Genomic DNA, 20,003 nt, shown 5'->3' on the forward strand with positions numbered 1-20,003 from the left:
ATCTGGGTCATAGTAGACCGATTCTCTAAAATGGTCCATTACATACCACTAAAGAAATTGCCTTCTGCTCCTCACTTGGCTCACTTGTTCGTTCAACATATTTTCCGTCTCCATGGTCTTCCTGCTGAGATAGTCTCTGACCGTGGTGTTCAGTTCACAGCAAAATTTTGGAGAGCCGTATGTTCTGTATTGCAAGTAAAGCTAAATTTTTCTATGGCTTATCACCCACAAAGCAACGGTTCCACTGAGAGGGGTAAACAAGACCTTGAGACCTTCCTGAGGATTTTTATGACAACTTCCCAAGACAATTGGTCTGTTTTGCTGCCATGGGCTGAATTTGCACATAACGCCTCCTACCACTCTTCCACGAACCAAACGCCATTCCAAGTGGTCTATGGCCTTCATAATCGGATCCGTGAATTTCAAAGCCTGCCCATCTTTGATGTCCCAGCTGTAGAAGACACTGTACGGAAATTTGCATCAATCTGGTCTCAAGTTCGTACTGACCTGGAGCAGGCGTCTTCCCGTTACAAATTTCAAGCTGATAAGAAGCGTAGGAAAGTACCACGTCTGCAAGTTGGAGACAAAGTCTGGTTGTCCACCCGGAACCTACGGCTTAGAGTACCATCTATGAAATTTGCTCCACGCTTCATCGGGCCCTTCTCCATCATAGAAATCATTAACCCTGTGGCTTATCGCCTTCAGCTACCTCCTTATCTGAAAATTCCCAATTCCTTTCATGTCTCCCTGTTAAAACCCCTGGTGCTAAACAAATTCCACAGAGTCCTGCCTGCTTCTCCCTGTGTCCAGACTGAAAGGGGCGTGGAGTATGTGGTCTCCCAGGTCTTGGATTCCCGTCTCTGCAGAGGACATTTGCAGTATCTACTGGACTGGAGGGGCTATGGCCCAAAGGAATGTTGTTGTACCGATGCCCGAGATATCCATTGCTCCTGCACTCATCAAGAGGTTCCATGCTGCCCATCCAGAGAAGCCTGGTGAGTGTCCTGAGGCCACCCATAAGGGTGGGGGTACTGTCATGGCCAGGGTTTCTTGGCATGGTAGTCACCGGGTATTACCTGTGAGGTCGTTATGGCGGAGGGTCTCTGGCAGCGGTGCTGGTGTTTGGCGAGGGGTATTGGCTGCGCGTGGTTCTGTGCGGGCACATTGTCACTAGGCCTGGTGAGGTATGGCGGTGTTCCGTTCCGTTGGCATGGGTGCTGCCATCTTGCCTGCGGCCATGTGATTCCAGCTGTCCAATCCTGGTAGGTCATGTGCTCATTCCAGCCAAGTCACAGTGCGGCACTGAGTATTTAGGAAGGTCCAGAGCCTTCCTTCCTTTGCCAGTGAAACGTGTTTCTCAGCTGTGGCTGAGAGAGAGTACCTGTGCCTTACCTGACTGCTTGTAAACGCTACTAGCCTGAACCTTGCCTGCTCCAACCTGCTGGACTTACCCTGCACCCTCCATATACCTTTTGACCTGCCTGAGTACCTGAACCAGCTGTTTCCCTGCACCTTGCCTCCCTTCACTCCCAGCTGGACTCACTACCTCTTCCTGCATTTGCTACAGCTCACCATATTTACATACTGGACTGCCTCTGCCTGTCACTATCTGGACATTCTCCCATTAACCCCCACTACAGTTATCAAGTGCACTTTAGTGCTATACCAGGACTTTTTCATTTGCCATTCCCATGTCTTCTAAGCCACTTATTAAAAACTCCACTTTTTCATTTAAGTCTGCTTCTGTGTCTGCTCCTATCACCACCCCGGGTCCACAACAAAATCAGAACCTCACAGATCCCCCAGATCCCTGACAGTAATAGTGATCACAACAAGAGGGATATGGAAAATAAACAATAAAATAGATCCGCAGGGTCAAGGATTTACTAGATGCCCACCAATCCAGTACAACCCAGGCCTGACCCTGCCTATATCAGCAGGTGGCCCCAGGCCTTCAGGCATAGGAGCAGGAACTGCAGTCTGATAGAAATTAACCCATTAAGCCCTGAGGATGGTAGAGAACCTGGATTCTCTATGTTCTGATAGGAAATATACCTAGGGGCCACTTTAGAGACTCATTTTAGTGAGATATGCGACAAGACAATAATATGGAGTACCAGAATCTATACTGAGAAGAGTACCTGTACATAGACATAGAATGCATTAGTTATCCCAATTAAAGGGACATATCTGTAGTCATAACCCCAGTTAGGGTTTATAAACAGGTTTTCCCGAATATTAGGAAATATTCATACAAGGAATGGGAATATATATACATACATACATACACATATATATATATATATATAACTATACACACACACACATATATACATACATACATACATACAGTGTATCCGGAAAGTATTCACAACGCTTCACTTATTTCACATTTTGTTATGTTACAGCCTAATTCCAAAACGAAATGCATTTATTTTTCTCCTCAAAAGTCTACACACAATACCCCATAATGACAACTTGTAAAAAGTTTTTTTGCCATTTTTGCAAATTTAATAAAAAAAAATAAAACTAAGAAATCACATGTACATAAGTATTCACAGCCTTTGCTCAATACTTTGTTGATGCACCTTTGGCAGCAATTGCAGCCTCAAGTCTTTTTGAATATGATGCCACAAGCGTGGCACACCTATCTTTGGGCAGTTTCACCCATTCCTCTTTGCAGCATCTCTCAAGCTCCATCAGGTTGAATGGGAAGTGTCGGTGCACAGCCATTTTCAGATCTCTCCAGAGATGTTCAATTGGATTAAAGTCTGGGCTCTGGCTGGGCCACTCAAGGACATTCACAGAGTTGTCCTGAAGTAACTCCTTTGAAATCTTGGCTGTGTGCTTAGGGTCATTGTCCTGCTGAAAGATGAACCGTCGCCCCAGTCTGAGGTCAAGAGCGCTCTGGAGCAGGTTTTCATCCAGGATGTCTCTGCACATTGCTGCATTCATCTTTCCCTCTATCCTGACTAGTCTCCCAGTTCCTTCCACTGAAAAACATCCCCACAGCATGATGCTGCCACCACCATGCTTCACTGTAGGGATTGTATTGGCCTGGTGATGAGCGGTGCCTGGTTTCCCCCAAACATAACGGCTAGCATTCACCCCAAAGAGTACAATCTTTGTCTCTCATGGTCTGAGAGTCCTTCAGGTGCATTTTGGCAAACTCCAGGCGGGCTGCTATGTGCTTTTTTCTAAGGAGTGGTTTCCGTCTGGCCACTCTACCATAGAGGCCTGATTGGTGGATTGCTGCAGAGATGGTTGTCCTTCTGGCAGGTTCTTCTCTCTCCACAGAGGAATGCTGTAGCTCTGACAGAGTGACCATCGGGTTCTTGGTCACCTCCCTGACTAGGGCCCTTCTCCCCTGATCGCTCATTTTAGATGGCCGGCCAACTCTATGAAGAGTCCTGGTGGTTCCGAACTTCCATTTATGGATGATGGAGGCCACTGTGCTCATTGGGACTTTCAAAGCAGCAGATATTTTTCTGTACCCTTCCCCAGATTTGTGCCTTGAGACAATCCTGTCTTGGAGGTCTACAGAGAATTCCTTGGACTTCATGCTTGGTCTGTGCTCTGACATGCACTGTCAAGTGTGGGACCTTATATAGACAGGTGTATGCCTTTCAAAATCATGTCCAATCAACTGAATTTACCACAGGTGGACTCCAATTAAGCGGTAGGAACATCTCAAGGATGATAAGTGAAAACAGGATGCACCTGAGCTCAATTTTGAGCTTCAAGGCAAAGGCTGTGAATACTTATGTACATGTGATTTCTTAGTGGGTTTTTTTTATTAACTTTGCAAAAATCTAAAAAAAAACTTTACACGTTGTCATTATGGGGTATTGTGTGTAGAATTTGGAGGACAAAAATGAATTTATTCCATTTTGGAATAAGGCTGTAACATAGCAAAATGTGGAAAAAGTGAAGCGTTGTGAATACTTTCCGGATGCACTGTATATACATACACACATATATAAACATAGTTGCATGGGAAGTCAATCTCTTTGAAAGGAAGAGTTAAACCAACAGAGCAAGTCTACTTGTCAGACTCCTACATTAGGAGATCAGCATGCTCATATATTACTTAGAATACTGCATTCTTAGTGTCTTATAATTTATAATACATGTTTAATCATGTAACTTTTTGTTGAAAATTTTTCTACATATAAACAGAACAAAAAATAAATACGAATAAGTTTGCAAAAAACGTGTTGCCAGCAAAAAAAAAAAAAAAAATCAATAAATAACAAAATATACATTCAGAGGGTTATCAGTGATAAGCTGAACCCGTAAACACAGATATAGCATATAAACACCTCACGCATGGAGGTAAAAAGAAAATGACCAAATGAAAAGAAAGGAAAAGGGGTAAACTAAGGAGACAAGGAGCGGGAAGATAGAAGGGGATAGATTACACAGAGGGATCTCACACAGGTCTACGAAGGCCCAGTGAGGAAAGAGCACATCTATCCCATAGCTTGTGGCATTTGGGAAGGGCCTTATGACTAATATAAACATAACGTTCATGGTCAGTGGTATCACTAACCAGCACCCACCACTTGTGTATGTTGGGAGGATCTGGAGCACACCAGGAGCGGGCAATAATGTGAATAGATAACGTTTTGCTTCTGGAGGAAGTAATGATGGGAAAGTAAATTGCATATCCGACCACACTAATTTCCAAAAATCATTAACCCTAGGGCAATCCCATAACAAATGCCAAAATTCACAGCTAAGAGCATGACATTTGGGGCAATTAGTTGGAATATTAGTATCAATACGTGCAATAGGAATGGGAACGGTAGGATCTGTGGAAAATAAAATAATGGATTTGTTGGAAACGAACACAAGGGGAAGTGTACCTTATAGAACCCAACAACTGAGACCATTGCTTATCTTGAAGAGAACACAAGGGGAAGTATACCTTATAGAACCCAACGACTGAGACCATTGATCATCTTGAAGAGAACACAAGGGGAAGTGTACCTTATAGAACCCAAAAACTGAGGCCATTGATCATCTTGAAGAGAACACAAGTGGAAGTATACCTTATAGAACCCAACAACTGAGACCATTGCTTATCTTGAAGAGAACACAAGGGGAAGTATACCTTATAGAACCATTTGATCATCTTGAAGAGAACCCAAGTTTGATTCCCATTTATTCCTAAGGGGAAGAAGGACATCTGGCAAATTTATGAGATGTAAGATCACTATAAAGATAGGAGACTGTCTTACAAACAGGTACTTGAAGGAGTGTAAATTTAAGAAGAAAAGGTGTTAATAAAATAGAATCAGATCCAAACTGAGTGTTCAGGGGCGCAACGGAGCTGAAGGTATCTATAAAAAGCTGTACAAGGAAGGCCAAACTCCATACGCAAATGGTCATAGGAGTGGAGCACCCCATTATGAAACAAATGACCAGTAGTTTTGATACCATAAGAAATCCAAAAGGTCTCCGATCCCAGCACATCCAAAACCATCATTAAACCACTGGCAGACATCAGGATCCACACCCTCATCCCCAAACAATCCCTGAGCAAAGGGCAAAACCAGTTCAACTTGTCGAAGTAAGTGGAGATATCTATCCGGCATTTTACGGAGAATAACATTTATAAAGGAGCTAAAGGGGACCCTGTTTGCTCACCAAGAAATCCCGCCAGAGTGGTGTCAGTACCAACAGATAACCAGGGCACCAAATGCGACAGTTGTGACGCCAAATAGTAAATATGTAAATTATAAAGGGCCAATCCACCTGCAGATTTAGGTACTACATAGGGTACGGAGAGCAATCAGATGTCTCTTATCCTCTCACACAAAAACAGGTAAAATAAACTCAATATGGGAGAAAACTTTTTTAGGAATAAATACAGGTGAATGCTGTAGGACATAAAGGTATTTAGGCTAAATAGACATTAATGGTAATGGACACCACATTAAGTTCTACAAAATCAGCAGGATTAGGCGAGATGAAGACACCCACATACCGAAAGGAGAAAGTCCATTGTAGAGGGCAGGAGAGAGAAGGGAAAAGGCAGGAACCAATCAAAGGAAAAATACTAGACGTGGACCAATTAATCAGCAACCCTGAAAAACAATCAAAATGCTTAATAACGTCCATCAAACATTCTAAAGATGGGCCCGCGTCCACCAGAAACAGCAGAATATCACCCGCATAAAGAGCTTTTGTGTCCATTACACGGCCCCCCCCGCAGGCCCTGAATAGCTGAATCCGGGGCCGGGTTAAGGTTTGTGGAGCCCTTGGGGCAACAACCTTGTGGGGCCCTTTTCAATATAATTGTATTAAAAGTATATACATATGTATATTTGTGCAGGAGAGCTGCATGGGCAGGCAGGACAGGGAGTGGGTGTGCTTGGGCAGGTGCGCAGATACTGCCCCGACACGCCAGGATACGGGGAAGCACTGAGTGGCCGGGACCTCCATCACCACGCTGCAGCCATCCCGGAACACGATACAGTCAGCAGGGGCAAACGCAGGATTTTACAGGGAAGGGGGGAGTTCCGTATATATAAATATATATATATACACACACCACACATACATATATTTATATACTTACACACACACTGTGCTTATAGATATACACAAATACTGTACATATATACACAAACATACATACCTACATACACTACCGTTGAAAAGTTTGGGGTCACTTAGAAATTTCCTTATTTTTGACAGAAAGCACTGTTTTTTTGATGAAGATAACATATTAAATTAATCAGAAATACACTCTATACATTGTTAATGTGGTAAATGACTATACTAGCTGAAAAAGTCTGGTTTTTAAAGGAATATCTACATAGGTGTATAGAGGCCCATTTCCAGCAACCATCACTCCAGTGTTCTAATGGTACATTGTGTTTGCTAATCGCGTTAGAAGACTAATGGATGATTAGAAAACCCTTGAAAACCCTTGTGCAATTATGTTAGCACAGCTGAAAATGGGTTTGCTTGTTAGAGAAGCTATAAAACTGGCCTTCCTTTGAGCTAGTTGAGTATCTGGACCATCACATTTGTGGGTTCGATTATACTCTCCAAATGGCCAGAAAAAGAGAACTTTCATGTGAAACTCAACAGTCTATTCTTGTTCTTAGAAATGAAGGCTATTCCATGCAAGAAACTGGCAAGAAACTAAACATTTCCTACAACGGTCTGTACTACTCCCTTCAGAGAACAGCACAAACAGCTTCTAACCAGAGTAGAAAGAGAAATGGGAGGCCCCGGTGCACAACTGTGCAAGAAGACAAGTACATTAGAGTCTCTAGTTTGAGAAATAGACGCCTCACAAGTCCTCAACTGGCAGCTTCATTAACTGGTACCCGCAAAATCCCAGTGTCAACGCTACAGTGAAGAGGTGACTCCGGGATGCTGGCTTTCTAGGCAGAGTGGCAAAGAAAAAGCCATATCTGAGACTGGCCAATAAAAGGAAAATATTAATATGGGCAAAAGAACACAGACATTGGACAGAGGAAGATTGGAAAAAAGTGTTATGGACAGACGAATCAAAGTTTGAGGTGTTTGGATCACACAGAAGAACATTTGTGAGATGCAGAACAAGTGAAAAGATGCTGGAAGAGTGCCTGACGCCATCTGTCAAGCATGGTGAGGTAATGTGATGGTCTGGGGCTGCTTTGGAGCTGGTAAAGTGGGAGATTTGTACTAGGTTAAAGGGATTTTGAATAAGGAAGGTTATCACTCCATTTTGCAATGCCATGCCATACCCTGTGGACAGCGCTTGATTGGAGCCAATTTCCTCCTCCAACAGGACAATGACCCAAAGCACACCTCCAAATTATGCAAGAACTATTTAGGGAAGAAGCAGGCAGCTGGTATTCTGTCTGTAATGGAGTGGCCAGCGCAGTCACCAGATCTCAACCCCATGGAGCTGTTGTAGGAGCAGATTGACCGTATGGTACGCAAGAAGTGCCCATCAAGCCAATCCAACTTGTTGGAGGTGCTTCAGGAAGCGTGGGGTGAAATTTCTTCAGATTACCTCAACAAATTAACAGCTAGAATGCCAAAGGCCTACAATGCTGTAATTGCTGCAAAAGGAGCATTCTCTGACGAAAGCAAAATTTGAAGGACAAAATTATCATTTCACTTAATAAACATTATTTCTAACCTTGCCAATGTCTTGACTATATGTTCTATTAATTTTACAACTCATTTGATAAATAAAAGTCAGTTTTCATGTAAAACACAAAATTGTCTGGGTGACCCCAAACTTTTGAACGGTAGTGTATATTCACACAGAAAAACATATACACCACACATGCATGTGTCACACATAAATTACACAAACACACATACACTTAACTTGCAGCATCTGCAGACTGCATGTTATGGATGGGATGGCACCATGTTATTAAGCTCCGCCACCTCGTGGCAAAATGCAGCAATTTGCGGGTCAGAAAAAGGAGGGGCCAAATGGCAATTTTAACGCAATCACATCATATTGGCTCCGCCTCCAACCGGCTGTCCTGCGAATTGCAGCATTTTGCTGCAAGGTGGACGGGGCTTAATAAAATATTGCCTGTTTTGGTGCTGTTGCTGTGTGGGGCCCCCCTAGGTGTGGGGGCCCCGGGACAACTGCTTTTGTCCTCCTCCCTTTAATCTGGCCCTGGCTGAATTTGCACAAATGAGACACGCCAGGGGCTCGATAGGCAGTGCAAACAATGCATGGGATAAAGGACACCCCTGGCGTGTGCCACACCCTAGCTTAAAAGGAAGAGGAAATACAACCATTCACCACCACTCCCAGCTAATAAAACGGGAACCAGAACCAAACCTAGACAAGACCTCCCATAAATACTCCCATTCCATGGAATCTAAGGCCTTGTCTGCATCTAAGGAGACCACCACAGCTTCAGGGGCATCCCTATGGGACATCTGCATATGATAGGAAAGGAGCCTAAGATTTTGAGTAGTGGATTTACCTGACATGAAGCCGGTTTGATCAGGATGTATAATAGAATTAATAATAGAATTAAGACGAATAGTAAAAGTTTAGCCAATATTTTTCTGTCAATGGTAAGAAGAGAAATAGGTCTCTAAGAGTCTGGATAAAGGGGGTCCTTCCCAGGCTGTGGGAGCACTACAACCAAGGCCTCCAACATTGATGGCGGTAGACAATCAGCAGTTAGAAGAGCATCAAAAGTCTTGAGAAGATGCGGGATAAAGACGTTTTTACATTTCTGATACACCTCTATCGGGACACCATCAATTCCGGGAGCTTTACAGTGTGGAAAGGAGAAGATAGCAACCTCCAGATCCTCCTCTGTAAAAGGAGCATCTAATAAATCAACTGCATCAGTCTCAAGACAGGGCAGATGGATTCCTTCTAAATAGGCACGAAGCTGGGAGGGAGAATATGACACCTTAGTAGCATAAAGAGAGGAGTAATATTGCAGAAACACATCCGTTATAAAAAGAGCGGAGGTATGCAATATTCCAGAGGAATCAAGGATACCCGAGACTGCTCTGGAAAACCATCCCCTTTTGCCAAATAAGCTATGTAACTCCATCCCAACATCAGCCTGTGAGTATTTCTTATGATGGGGAAAAAGTAGTGTACGCTTAGATTTATCAAACAGGTGATCCGGCCACTCCCGCTGGACATGAAGCATAACCTCCCAATCTGAGATCTCTTTAGACAAGAGGTACTGGGCCTCAGCGTCCTTATAAGCATTTTCCAAAACAGTTTCCCGCTGCCCATGAAATAATTTAATGTTATCAATACGCTTAATAAAGGTGCCCCTTAGAAATGCCTTAAAGGAATCCCAAAGGAGAGAAACATCAGTACATGAGGCATTATCCACAAAATAATAAACCCAAGCAGCTTCTCATTCAGAGCCGGCACCCACTAGGTCTAACCAGAATGGGTTAAGTTTCCAAAAGCGGGCACCGTCCGAAAGGGAGGAACCAATACTAATGCACAGCGGAGAGTGGTCGGAGACACCCTCGACAAATAATCAACTACAGAAACTCTGGGAACCTGAATAGGTGAAATAAAAACCATTTCAATACGTGACAAAGAGCGATGAGTGGAGGACTGACTGGAAAAGGTAGAGGGATAGCGGACACACCAGACATCCAACCAGCCCAATACTGCAATCAGCACTCTCAATGCGGGATTCCAATGAAAGATATGAACACAGTGTTAAAATATATCTCTGATCCTAGGTCGGACTCCTTCCATTATATCCAAGGTTTTGAGATTTCAAGCAGCCATATGAATAGTCGGTACAATTGGTTTCAACACAGTCTTTAGCATCCAAAGTGCAAATTGAATAAGCTGTTAATAATCCACCTGCATTTTGTTCCGGCGCTGCACTCAGTCCTGGAAAGGTTGTGGGGGTCCAAAGTAAAGTCCAATGTTAGCAGGATTCCCAGAGCAATCACCTCAATGCATTTCACTAGGCAAGAGGCACCTAGCTTCCTCAGGAGTATGTGCGTTGGTTCATATTGTTGGGGTAGTTAAATACCCAGGAGTAATTGGTTAATTAATAACACATGTAGTGGCAATAAAATTAATAAATTAAAAGAAAAACCGTCCATCAAACACATTTAATAAAAAAAAGGCTTAAACAAAGCTAAGATTAGGCAATCCCACTTACCCGTAAATGGTGTAGGGAAAATTTATCTTGATCAGAATCTATATTGTACAATTAACGGCAATGCGATCATGTGATAACCTAGTGTCACATGATCGCATGCCGTATTCTCATTGGTTAGACAGAAATGACACCCATAGACCACATATTTCTAAATTCCTGGGCTCCATCATATAGTGTATTCCCCCGGGTAATTATCCGGAACACGTCACCTTATTGGCGGGGATATACACTATCTGATGGAGTCCAGGAATTTAGAAATATGTGGTCTATGGGTGTCATTTCTGTCTAACCAATGAGAATACGGCATGCGGAACAAAATACAGGTGGATTATTTACAGCTTATTCAATTTGCACTTTGGATGCTAAAGACTGTGTTGAAACCAATTGTACTGACTATTCCTATGGCTGCTTGAAATCTCAAAACCTTGGATATAGTGGAAGGAGTCCTAGGTCCTATACCATCTGCTCAATATACAGGATCAGAGATATATTTTAACACTATGTTAATATCTTTCATTGGAATCCCACATTGAGAGTGCTGGTCATTCATTCAACCATTATCATGTGTGGCATTTACTGTTTTACTCTTGTTTTTTTTAGAATAAATAATTTTCATTATTTAAAGATCACCGTCCATCTTTTTTAGCGCTGGTTCTTTTGTGTTTTACTGTGATTGATTTCAGGGTGTGACTATCCCTGTACCAGCCGCTTTTTGTCAGCGCATCACAACCAATTTTTTCTTGTTGTATGCAATTCAGCAATCAATTTAGAAAAAGGGGATTGGGAAGGGGGTAAAGAAATAATTAACTTTCTCCAACGGTCTATGGAAGGATCCATTACATTATTAAAGTCACCCAAGCAAATAACAGGAGTAGAGGGAGAAAGTGAAATAAAGGCAGCAGCCTTACGTAAGACCTCAATAACTCAGTGAAGTCCATATACAATGGAGTATACACGCTGTAAATGTATTCATGCTGGCTTTTATTATTTACATTATAATATACACAGTTTTTTCAATAATTATTATTGATGCCCGTTTCATGTATATTAGCTGACTGAAATTGTATTTCTCGTGTGACATCTCTGATGTGTAACAAGATGCGATTTCTGTGTAAAACATTTCCCACACTCAGAACATGGAAATGGTTTCTTACCTGTGTGACTTCTCTGATGTGTAACAAGAGCTGATTTCTGTGTAAAACATTTTCCACACTCAGAACATGGAAATGATTTCTTACCTGTGTGACTTTTCTGATGTGTAACAAGAGCTGATTTCTGTGTAAAACGTTTCCCACACTCAGAACATGAAAATGGTTTATCACCTGTGTGACTTTTCTGATGTGTAACAAGATTTGATTTCTGTGTAAAACGTTTCCCACACTCAGAACATGGAAATGGTTTCTCACCTGTGTGACGTCTCTGATGTGTAACAAGATCTGATTTCAGTGTAAAACATTTCCCACACTCAGAGCATGGAAATGGTTTCTCACCTGTGTGACGTCTCTGATGCGTAACAAGATCTGATTTCTGTGCAAAACATTTCCCACACTCAGGACATGGAAATGGTTTCTCACCTGTGTGACATCTCTGATGTGTAACAAGATGTGATTTCTGTGTAAAACATTTTCCACACTCAGAACATGGAAATGGTTTCTCACCTGTGTGATGTCTCTGATGTCTAACAAGTTCTGATTTCTGTGCAAAACATTTCCCACACTCAGGACATGGAAATGGTTTCTCACCTGTGTGAATTTTTTGATGTCTAACATAAACTGAGTGACGTATAGAACTTTTACAAGATTCAGAACAAGATAATAGCGTATCACCTTTATGAGCTGTACTGTGTGTAACTAGATCTGAATTATCAGGAGAATGTTCCTCATGATTAGAGGGATCAGATGACATATCCGTACTGTGAAGTGTTGGATGTATATTTAGGGTAATGGGAGTTTCTCCTGGAGAATCTTGTGTGATGTTCTCATCTTCTATTTTAAAATCTGGCGACAAGATGAGATCTTCCTCCGAGATATTCCTGCTTGTGTGTTCATCTACTGGAAACAAATGAGAATAAACAAAAATGTTTACATTGAGGAGCAAATGTTCATGGATGTTTCAGCGCTTTCTTATACTTAACATGTCTAAGACTGAGCTGATCGTCTTCCTATCATGTGGAGTCCCCTCACCTCCCTCAATTTTACTATCCATCGACAACCATTCCATCTCTTCTATCCCACAAGTCTGAAGTCTTGGAAATATCCTTTAGTGCCAACATTAAGTTCCTTTTCCAGTCTTGCCACTTCTATCTTTAAAATATCTCCAGGATCAGCCCCTCTCTCACCCTAGAAGCACCTAAGGCCCTCATCCACTCACTGTTCATCTTTAGACTCTTCTACTGCAACTTCCTCCCATGTGGCCTCCCCAACTCCCACCTCTCTCCCCTCCAATCTGTCCCGGTTCATCATCTCCAAAATAACTGCTTCTGTCTCCCCTACAGGCCCAACACTTGTTCCCTACCCATGTGAGAACCCAATTCAAACTCACCTAAAATGCCCTCAACCAATCATCTCCCCCCTACTTCTCCATTTCCCTCCAGACTACCACCGCCCACTTTGTTTTGCCAAGAACTGGAGCCTCTCCTCTCAACTAATTACATCCTCCCATTCCTGCCTCCAGGACTTTACCTGTGCTGCTCCCCACCCCTGGAACTCTCACCTACTGACTCTACTAAGCTTCACAGATTCTGCAGATCAACTTCTTTACTAAAGCTTTCCTGCTCTCATCTTTACCCACCTCTGTATGCTCCTTGCTCACTATGTCTCCTCTATGTGTCACCCCTGTCTGCCAGCCCCTCCACCTATAGACTGTAAGCTCTAATGAGCAGGGCCCTCTCCCTGACCTATACTATCGCCTCCTCCCCAATACTAACGGCAGCACAGAACCATTGGGCTCAGCCCGTGCTGCTTCTGTGGTTACTGTGACTGTATAAGCTGCAGTGTTGTTATCGCTGGTAAAAAATGAGGGAAAAGGGGATTGAGGGGAGACCCCAAGCACTGGTATCAATATTGGTTAGATACATGAAAGCAGAGAAAAACTCCTTAATCAAATAGTCATAAATGGGAAATAATACTAATAGGTAATGGGAGGTGCACCCAAAAGAGTAAACTACAAGGTCAAAGAAAAGAAAAAGAAAGTACTCTCTATTGTAGGGGCACAATTCTCTGCTATAGAGAAGTAAAACTTAACGTTTATTAGAAATATCAATAAAAATAAAATACAGGACAGACAAAAGAGAAGACAAACAACATATATATATATATATAACACAGCAGGGTGTTTGAGAATAAACCAAATCAGTCAGAGAATTACATAACCATCCGATGGTGACCTGCTGATATTTGAGTATGTAAACAAAGTCTCTTCTATCAGGAAATGAGACCATCCAATGAGATAAATATGGGTCTCATGCAAGGATATACAAAATGCAAGAGATCAAAGACAGTCAAAATGATACATAGTTTGTAACCAAGTACAAGAAAAATGGGTCCCTATGACATCATGTTTGGTCTCTAATGATTGCAAAACATAATACATTATAACATACCCATAATAAAATCTGAAAATAGCCTGGGTGAAAAATCTTAATGCCAAAAAAATCTCATGATACTACAATAAGTGTGATAATCAGAATAATATCTATCAGATACTGAAACAAAACGCTGCTACATCTGAGCACTGTGGTAGAGTATGTCCACCAACCAAGTACCCTCTGCGTGTCCCTAAATCAAAATGCTCAGAAACATTTATAACCCAAAGTAATTGCGGCATAATACATCATACATGTCCAGGTTAAATGAATCGTACGCACAATGATTAATCATAAAGACCACAACACATAGATATTTGAGTAATGTAAATAAAAATCGTGAAGATATTGTGGTGGTTAAAGACAAAAGGGAACATACAAAGAATCAGGTATTATATAAAATAGAAACAGAAAAGTAACCACTCACTTATTGTCACAATCCGGTGAAAGTGATCCTCTGTGGAGGACGGTGAGCCGGGGGGTTCAGGTGACTATCGGAGTGACTGTGGCTAGGTCTCCTATTTGCGGCCGAACCCAGGTTTGGCTAGACCTGCCCAGAGGCGCGGAGTCTAACTCACTTGGTGGTTTTCTCCAGTGACCCCTCCAATTGGGATTTGGTTTTCCGCTGCACCAAGTGAGCAGGTCGCGGCCCTCTGGACAGGTACCTGGGAATGGCAGAAGACCGGAACTATATTACGTTAAGTTTATTGCTAGAACACTGGAGATACACTGGAACACAGTTAGAAATCCTGATCACCGGCTTGCAAGAATCACTAAGAAATCCAGGAGCTGACTAGCTCAGCAGCTCAGGGAGATGTGGACACAGGCAGGTACTGGAGTTTGCTAAATATGCAGGAAAACACAAACATATACTGGGGAGTAGAGTGGACTCAAGGAATATATTGGGAATGCTAGAAATGTGGTACTGGACAAAGGCCAAATACTAGGAGAGCTAGAAATGCTGGTACTGGGCAAAGGCAAAATACTGGGAATAATTATATATGCAGGTGCAGATTGCACAGACAAGACATATAGAGAAGATAGGCATACACTGGGAGAGTGCTAACTGCAAGTGCAGATTTGCACTGACAAGACACAGAGCAGATTGACACAGACATGTGCTGGGAGGACCAGTTGTGAGCTAATTAATACCAGCAGGTAATCTGACACTTCAGTGATACAGGGTAATAGCCACAGGAAAGCTGCAATAAAATTAGCAGCACATATACAAAGACACACAGGGAAGGGACATGAAACACTGAAGTACTGTGAGAAAGCTGAAGTCTCAGAGTAAGGTTTAGCATGGAAGCTCATACAGGAAACTGGGAAACTGTGAGCAGGCTGAAGCAACACGCCGAAGGATTTAGCACAGAGCAGCAGTGGGAGTAACACAGGCACTTGGAATAACGAAGTTGAACAGCGTCTTCCTGGAGTTCTGGAGGCGGATTTATACCCAGGGGTAGCAGTTTACTGGAGCACAGCATCAGCTGACTGAAATCATGCTACCATAGGTTAGTAGTACTGTCACATGAGAGGAACTGTCATGGCGGCGCCCATGATGGGAACTCCGATCCCCAGCACACACAGCCGACCATGGAAGCTCGCAAAAAGCACCTAAGGCAGAATACTCAGCCCCACATCCATCACTGCACCAGACGTCTGACCGCAAGGAAGTCAGGGGAAGCCGGCAAGGAGGTGAGAGAGGCCAATCCTAGGCTGAACCCTGACACTTATCAGTAAGGGGTAGGTGGCTGCTGTGTTCCATGTACATAATGTAGTGAATGGAGCATGAGCGGACCTATCACATATACCATGAGGGTATGAAATATAGTCAGGTAGGTATCCAAAAAACTCCTCTGTCTACTACATAGATAGCCTGCTAAATAACCGCAGGCTAACCGAACAGTGAGAGAATATGAATCACCTGAAAACAGGTTGGAGTGTTCAGTGGTAATAATAGGGTGATATGGTGCTCCTGGTGCCAAAATAAATGAGAAGGATTTCCCAGTTGTGGGCTCACTCGCTGGTGTCTAAAATATTTTGTACTGTAAGTCTTCTGCACTATTCCCTTGTTAGGCTTGCAATGTGTTCTGTCTATATACAGCGTAAGGCAAAGCGGACTCCATATATATATATATATAATGATTAATAACAATACTAATATTAGTCCACGATGTATAATTTGAATTTGCAAACTACTGTACAGCTACTTTATTACAATAACTGTACATACAGCAGATATGGCTCCTGCTGCACAGATAAAATACAACACTATGGGGTTACCAAGCAGACGGCATAGACCCAGCCATGGTGACATGTGGTGAGTAACATTCCCCAGCTACTATCATGGGACAGGAAACCACATAAGCCAGTGACACTGGGCAACCAGTCACTTCTCTCACACACACACACTGGAGACGTGGAAGCACAGTAGCTCTGTACACTAGCAGCATGTCCTGGCCACCAGTTACACTACTCACAGGTCTCCAGGTGGACACAAAGGTAGCAAACGGCAATAGTGCAACAGCCACTATATGTCCCTCTGGTCACACTCAGGTGCCACAGTCCCACTGTCACAGTCACAGTACTATTATAGGCTTAATTATTAATTGTAGACAAGCATTGGTGGAAGCACTGTGCAATAATAAGTGTGTGCTTATAGCTTTGTGTGTGTGTGTGTATACATGGTGTTCGTTGTAATGTGTGAGTATATGGTTTTACAGTGCAGGGAAGAGACTGGTCAGATCTCTGGGCTGGTAACACACAGTGACATAATGTGAGGAGGAGAGCAGGATTATAATAGGGGTTGATGGCTCCTGATGTATGAGATACACCAAAGAGCGTGGGGAGGAGACTGGTCAGATCTCTGGGCTGGTAACACAGTGACATGATGTGAGGGGGAGAGCAGGAGTATAATAGGGGCTGATGGCTCCTGATGTATGAGATACACCAGAGAGTGTGGGGAGGAGATTGGTCAGATCTCTAAGCCGGTAACACACAGTGAAATGAGGGGAGAGAGTAGTAGTATATTAGAGGCTGATGGCTCCTGACTCCCCCACTGAGCAGATACATTTCCCTCATTATTCCATTCTGACAGAGGAGGGTGTATAATAAGAACGTGTTGTAGAGACTGAGGCCCTGATTCAGAGCCGGAGTCTCTGACCAGAGCGCTCGCTCTGAATCAGGGCCCTCCTCCATTAAAATGGAGTGTCCTCCTGGACGCTCGTATAGCTGTGGGTCACCACCCACAGCATATACGAGCGTCCAAAAAGATGGTCGTGATGGTCTTGACCATCGCGACCATCGGACTTGCGACGGAAACCCTGCGGTAGGGTTTCCCAGCCACAAGCCCTGGAGTGATTTTGGCTCTATCAGAGCCAAAATCACTCCCACTGACATCACTAGTGATGTCAGTGGGGCCGGCTTCAGACGGTAGGCGTTCCCATAGGAACGCCTCCGTCTGGCAGGCACGCCCCCGGCACGCCCATCAAAGGGGGCGTGCTGTCAGTCACGATCGACAGCACGCCCCCTTTGGTGCGAGACCCGGAGCGACAGCTTGGCTGTCGCAGTCCGGGTCTCGCGCATGCGCACGACGGAGCACCCTCCGTCGTGCGCATGCGCAGTGGGGAACATCGACCCACTTGCGAGCGTACTGCCGCTTGCGAGTGGGTCTGAATGACCCCCTGAGAAAAGATAAAATATAACTCTTTTCTTTAATAAGTGTTTATTACTCACCTGTGCTGATATCTGTAGGGATTTCCTCCTCCTTACACTGCTGATCACTCCTCACATACGTCTTTTTTTCTCCCTCTATATCTTCTGCCTTATTATCAGTCACATACGTCTCTTCTTCTATGTCTTCTGTCTGCATATCAGTCACATACGTCTCTTCTTCTCCCTCTGTATCTTCTGTCTTCATATCAGTCACATATGTCTCTTCTTCTTCTATGTCTTCTGTCTTCATATCAGTCACATATGTCTCTTCTACTCCCACTTTTATATCTTCTACCTTTATATTAGTCACATTTGTCTGTTGTTCTCCCTCTATATCTTCTACCTTATTATCAGCCAGACCTTCACCCTAAGAAACCCCCAAAATTAAAAGCAAATAAGTTTAAAAATGTCTGATTTCATTAATTAACATTAAGTAGAAGAATCACAGAAAATAATACACACACAGCTTCTCTACAGATCATATAATGAGAGTCACTATAGTGTATTGGTGAGACCCTAAATCCCATCTACCTGATGCTCCTGTGGGGTCCTGTGATTCTCCTCTGTACAATCCTGTGAATAAAGAGGACGGGGACATCTCTCTGGGGTATTTCTGTTACTGGGTCCATCTGTAGGAGACACACAGTGACTGAGTACATTGTATATATGTGATTATGTGTGTATTTAGGGGTCCCCTTACCTGCTCTCTCCTGTACAATAAATGACAGTCTCCTCTTACCCAGTGATGTGAGGGGTCGGTGATTCTCCATCATCACATCCTTATACAGACCCTTGTGTTCCTCTATATACTCCCCCTCCTGCATGGAGACATAGACAGTGACATCCTGACACCTTATAGGAACCTGACACACAGAATGATACAGTCATCACCCAGACACATCCCCTGGTGTTACTGTATAATGTCCCATTCCCAGCAGTCACCTTTCCAGTCATCCCCTGGTGTTACTGTATAATGTCCCATTCCCAGCAGTCACCTTTCCAGTCATCCCCTGGTGTTACTGTATAATGTCCCATTCCCAGCAGTCACCTTTCCAGTCATCCCCTGGTGTTACTGTATAATGTCCCATTCCCAGCAGTCACCTCTCCAGTCATCACCCAGACACATCCTCTGGTGTTACTGTATAATGTCCCATTCCCAACAGTCACCTCTCCAGTCATCACCCAGACACATCCCCTGGTGTTACTGTATAATGTCCCATTCCCAGCAGTCACCTCTCCAGTCATCACCCAGACACATCCCTTGGTGTTACTGTATAATGTCCCATTCCCAGCAGTCACCTCTCCAAGTCATCACCCAGACACATCCCCTGGTGTTACTGTATAATGTCCCATTCCCAGCAGTCACCTCTCCAGTCATCACCCAGACACATCCCCTGGTGTTACTGTATAATGCCCAATTCCCAGCAGTCACCTCTCCAGTCATCACCCAGACACATCCCCCGGTGTTACTGTATAATGTCCCCTTCCCAGAAGTCACCTCTCCTTTCAGCAGTAGAATGATCTTGTTGGAGAGGTCCAGGATCTTGTGTCTCTCATGTATCAGTGAGTGAGGTGGAGGCACCATGATGAGGTTCTGGGTCCTGCTCAGTCCTCCTGACACATGGGGATGGCTGTTGGGTGTCTCACACTCACCAAATGTCTTCTTTACTACTGTGTAACCCTGTGTTTTGGGGAAAACACAAATATCACTGCATACACACCCAGATCCTCTCACCTCCCCAGTCATGTCCCTGTATTATTATTACTATAGATATAAGTGATGTCACTGTGACACTACCAGATGCCCTCACCTCCCCAGTCGTGTCCCTGTATTATTACTACAGATATGTGATGTCACTGTGACACTCCCAGACCCCCTCACCTCCCCAGTCATGTCCCTGTATTATTACTATAGATATAAGTGATGTCACTCTGACACTCCCAGATCCCCTCATCTCCCCAGTCATGTCCCTGTATTATTACTATAGATATAAGTGATGTCACTGTGACACTCCGAGATCCCCTCACCTCCCCGCTAATGTCCCTGTATTATTACTATAGAT

At 43.5% G+C, this 20,003-nt stretch overlaps 1 protein-coding gene across 1 annotated transcript in view; it reads right to left on the minus strand.

Annotated features, from left to right (window-relative positions):
- LOC148442679 (uncharacterized) overlaps window positions 1-20,003 on the minus strand; it is an 81,194-nt gene that overhangs the window by 58,032 nt on the left and 3,159 nt on the right. Inside the window, exons 3-7 of the mRNA XM_088463644.1 lie at window positions 19,439-19,621; window positions 18,641-18,758; window positions 18,472-18,569; window positions 17,962-18,307; window positions 11,732-12,691 (exon numbers count right to left, since the gene is read on the minus strand). Coding sequence (XP_088319770.1) covers window positions 11,732-12,691; window positions 17,962-18,307; window positions 18,472-18,569; window positions 18,641-18,758; window positions 19,439-19,621 — 1,705 coding nt within the window. The remainder of the gene's footprint in view (window positions 1-11,731; window positions 12,692-17,961; window positions 18,308-18,471; window positions 18,570-18,640; window positions 18,759-19,438; window positions 19,622-20,003) is intronic.

This window comes from Taudactylus pleione, unplaced genomic scaffold (assembly GCF_031769625.1).
Source record: "Taudactylus pleione unplaced genomic scaffold, aTauple2 ptg001421l, whole genome shotgun sequence".
NCBI classification, from domain to species: Eukaryota; Metazoa; Chordata; class Amphibia; order Anura; family Myobatrachidae; genus Taudactylus; species Taudactylus pleione.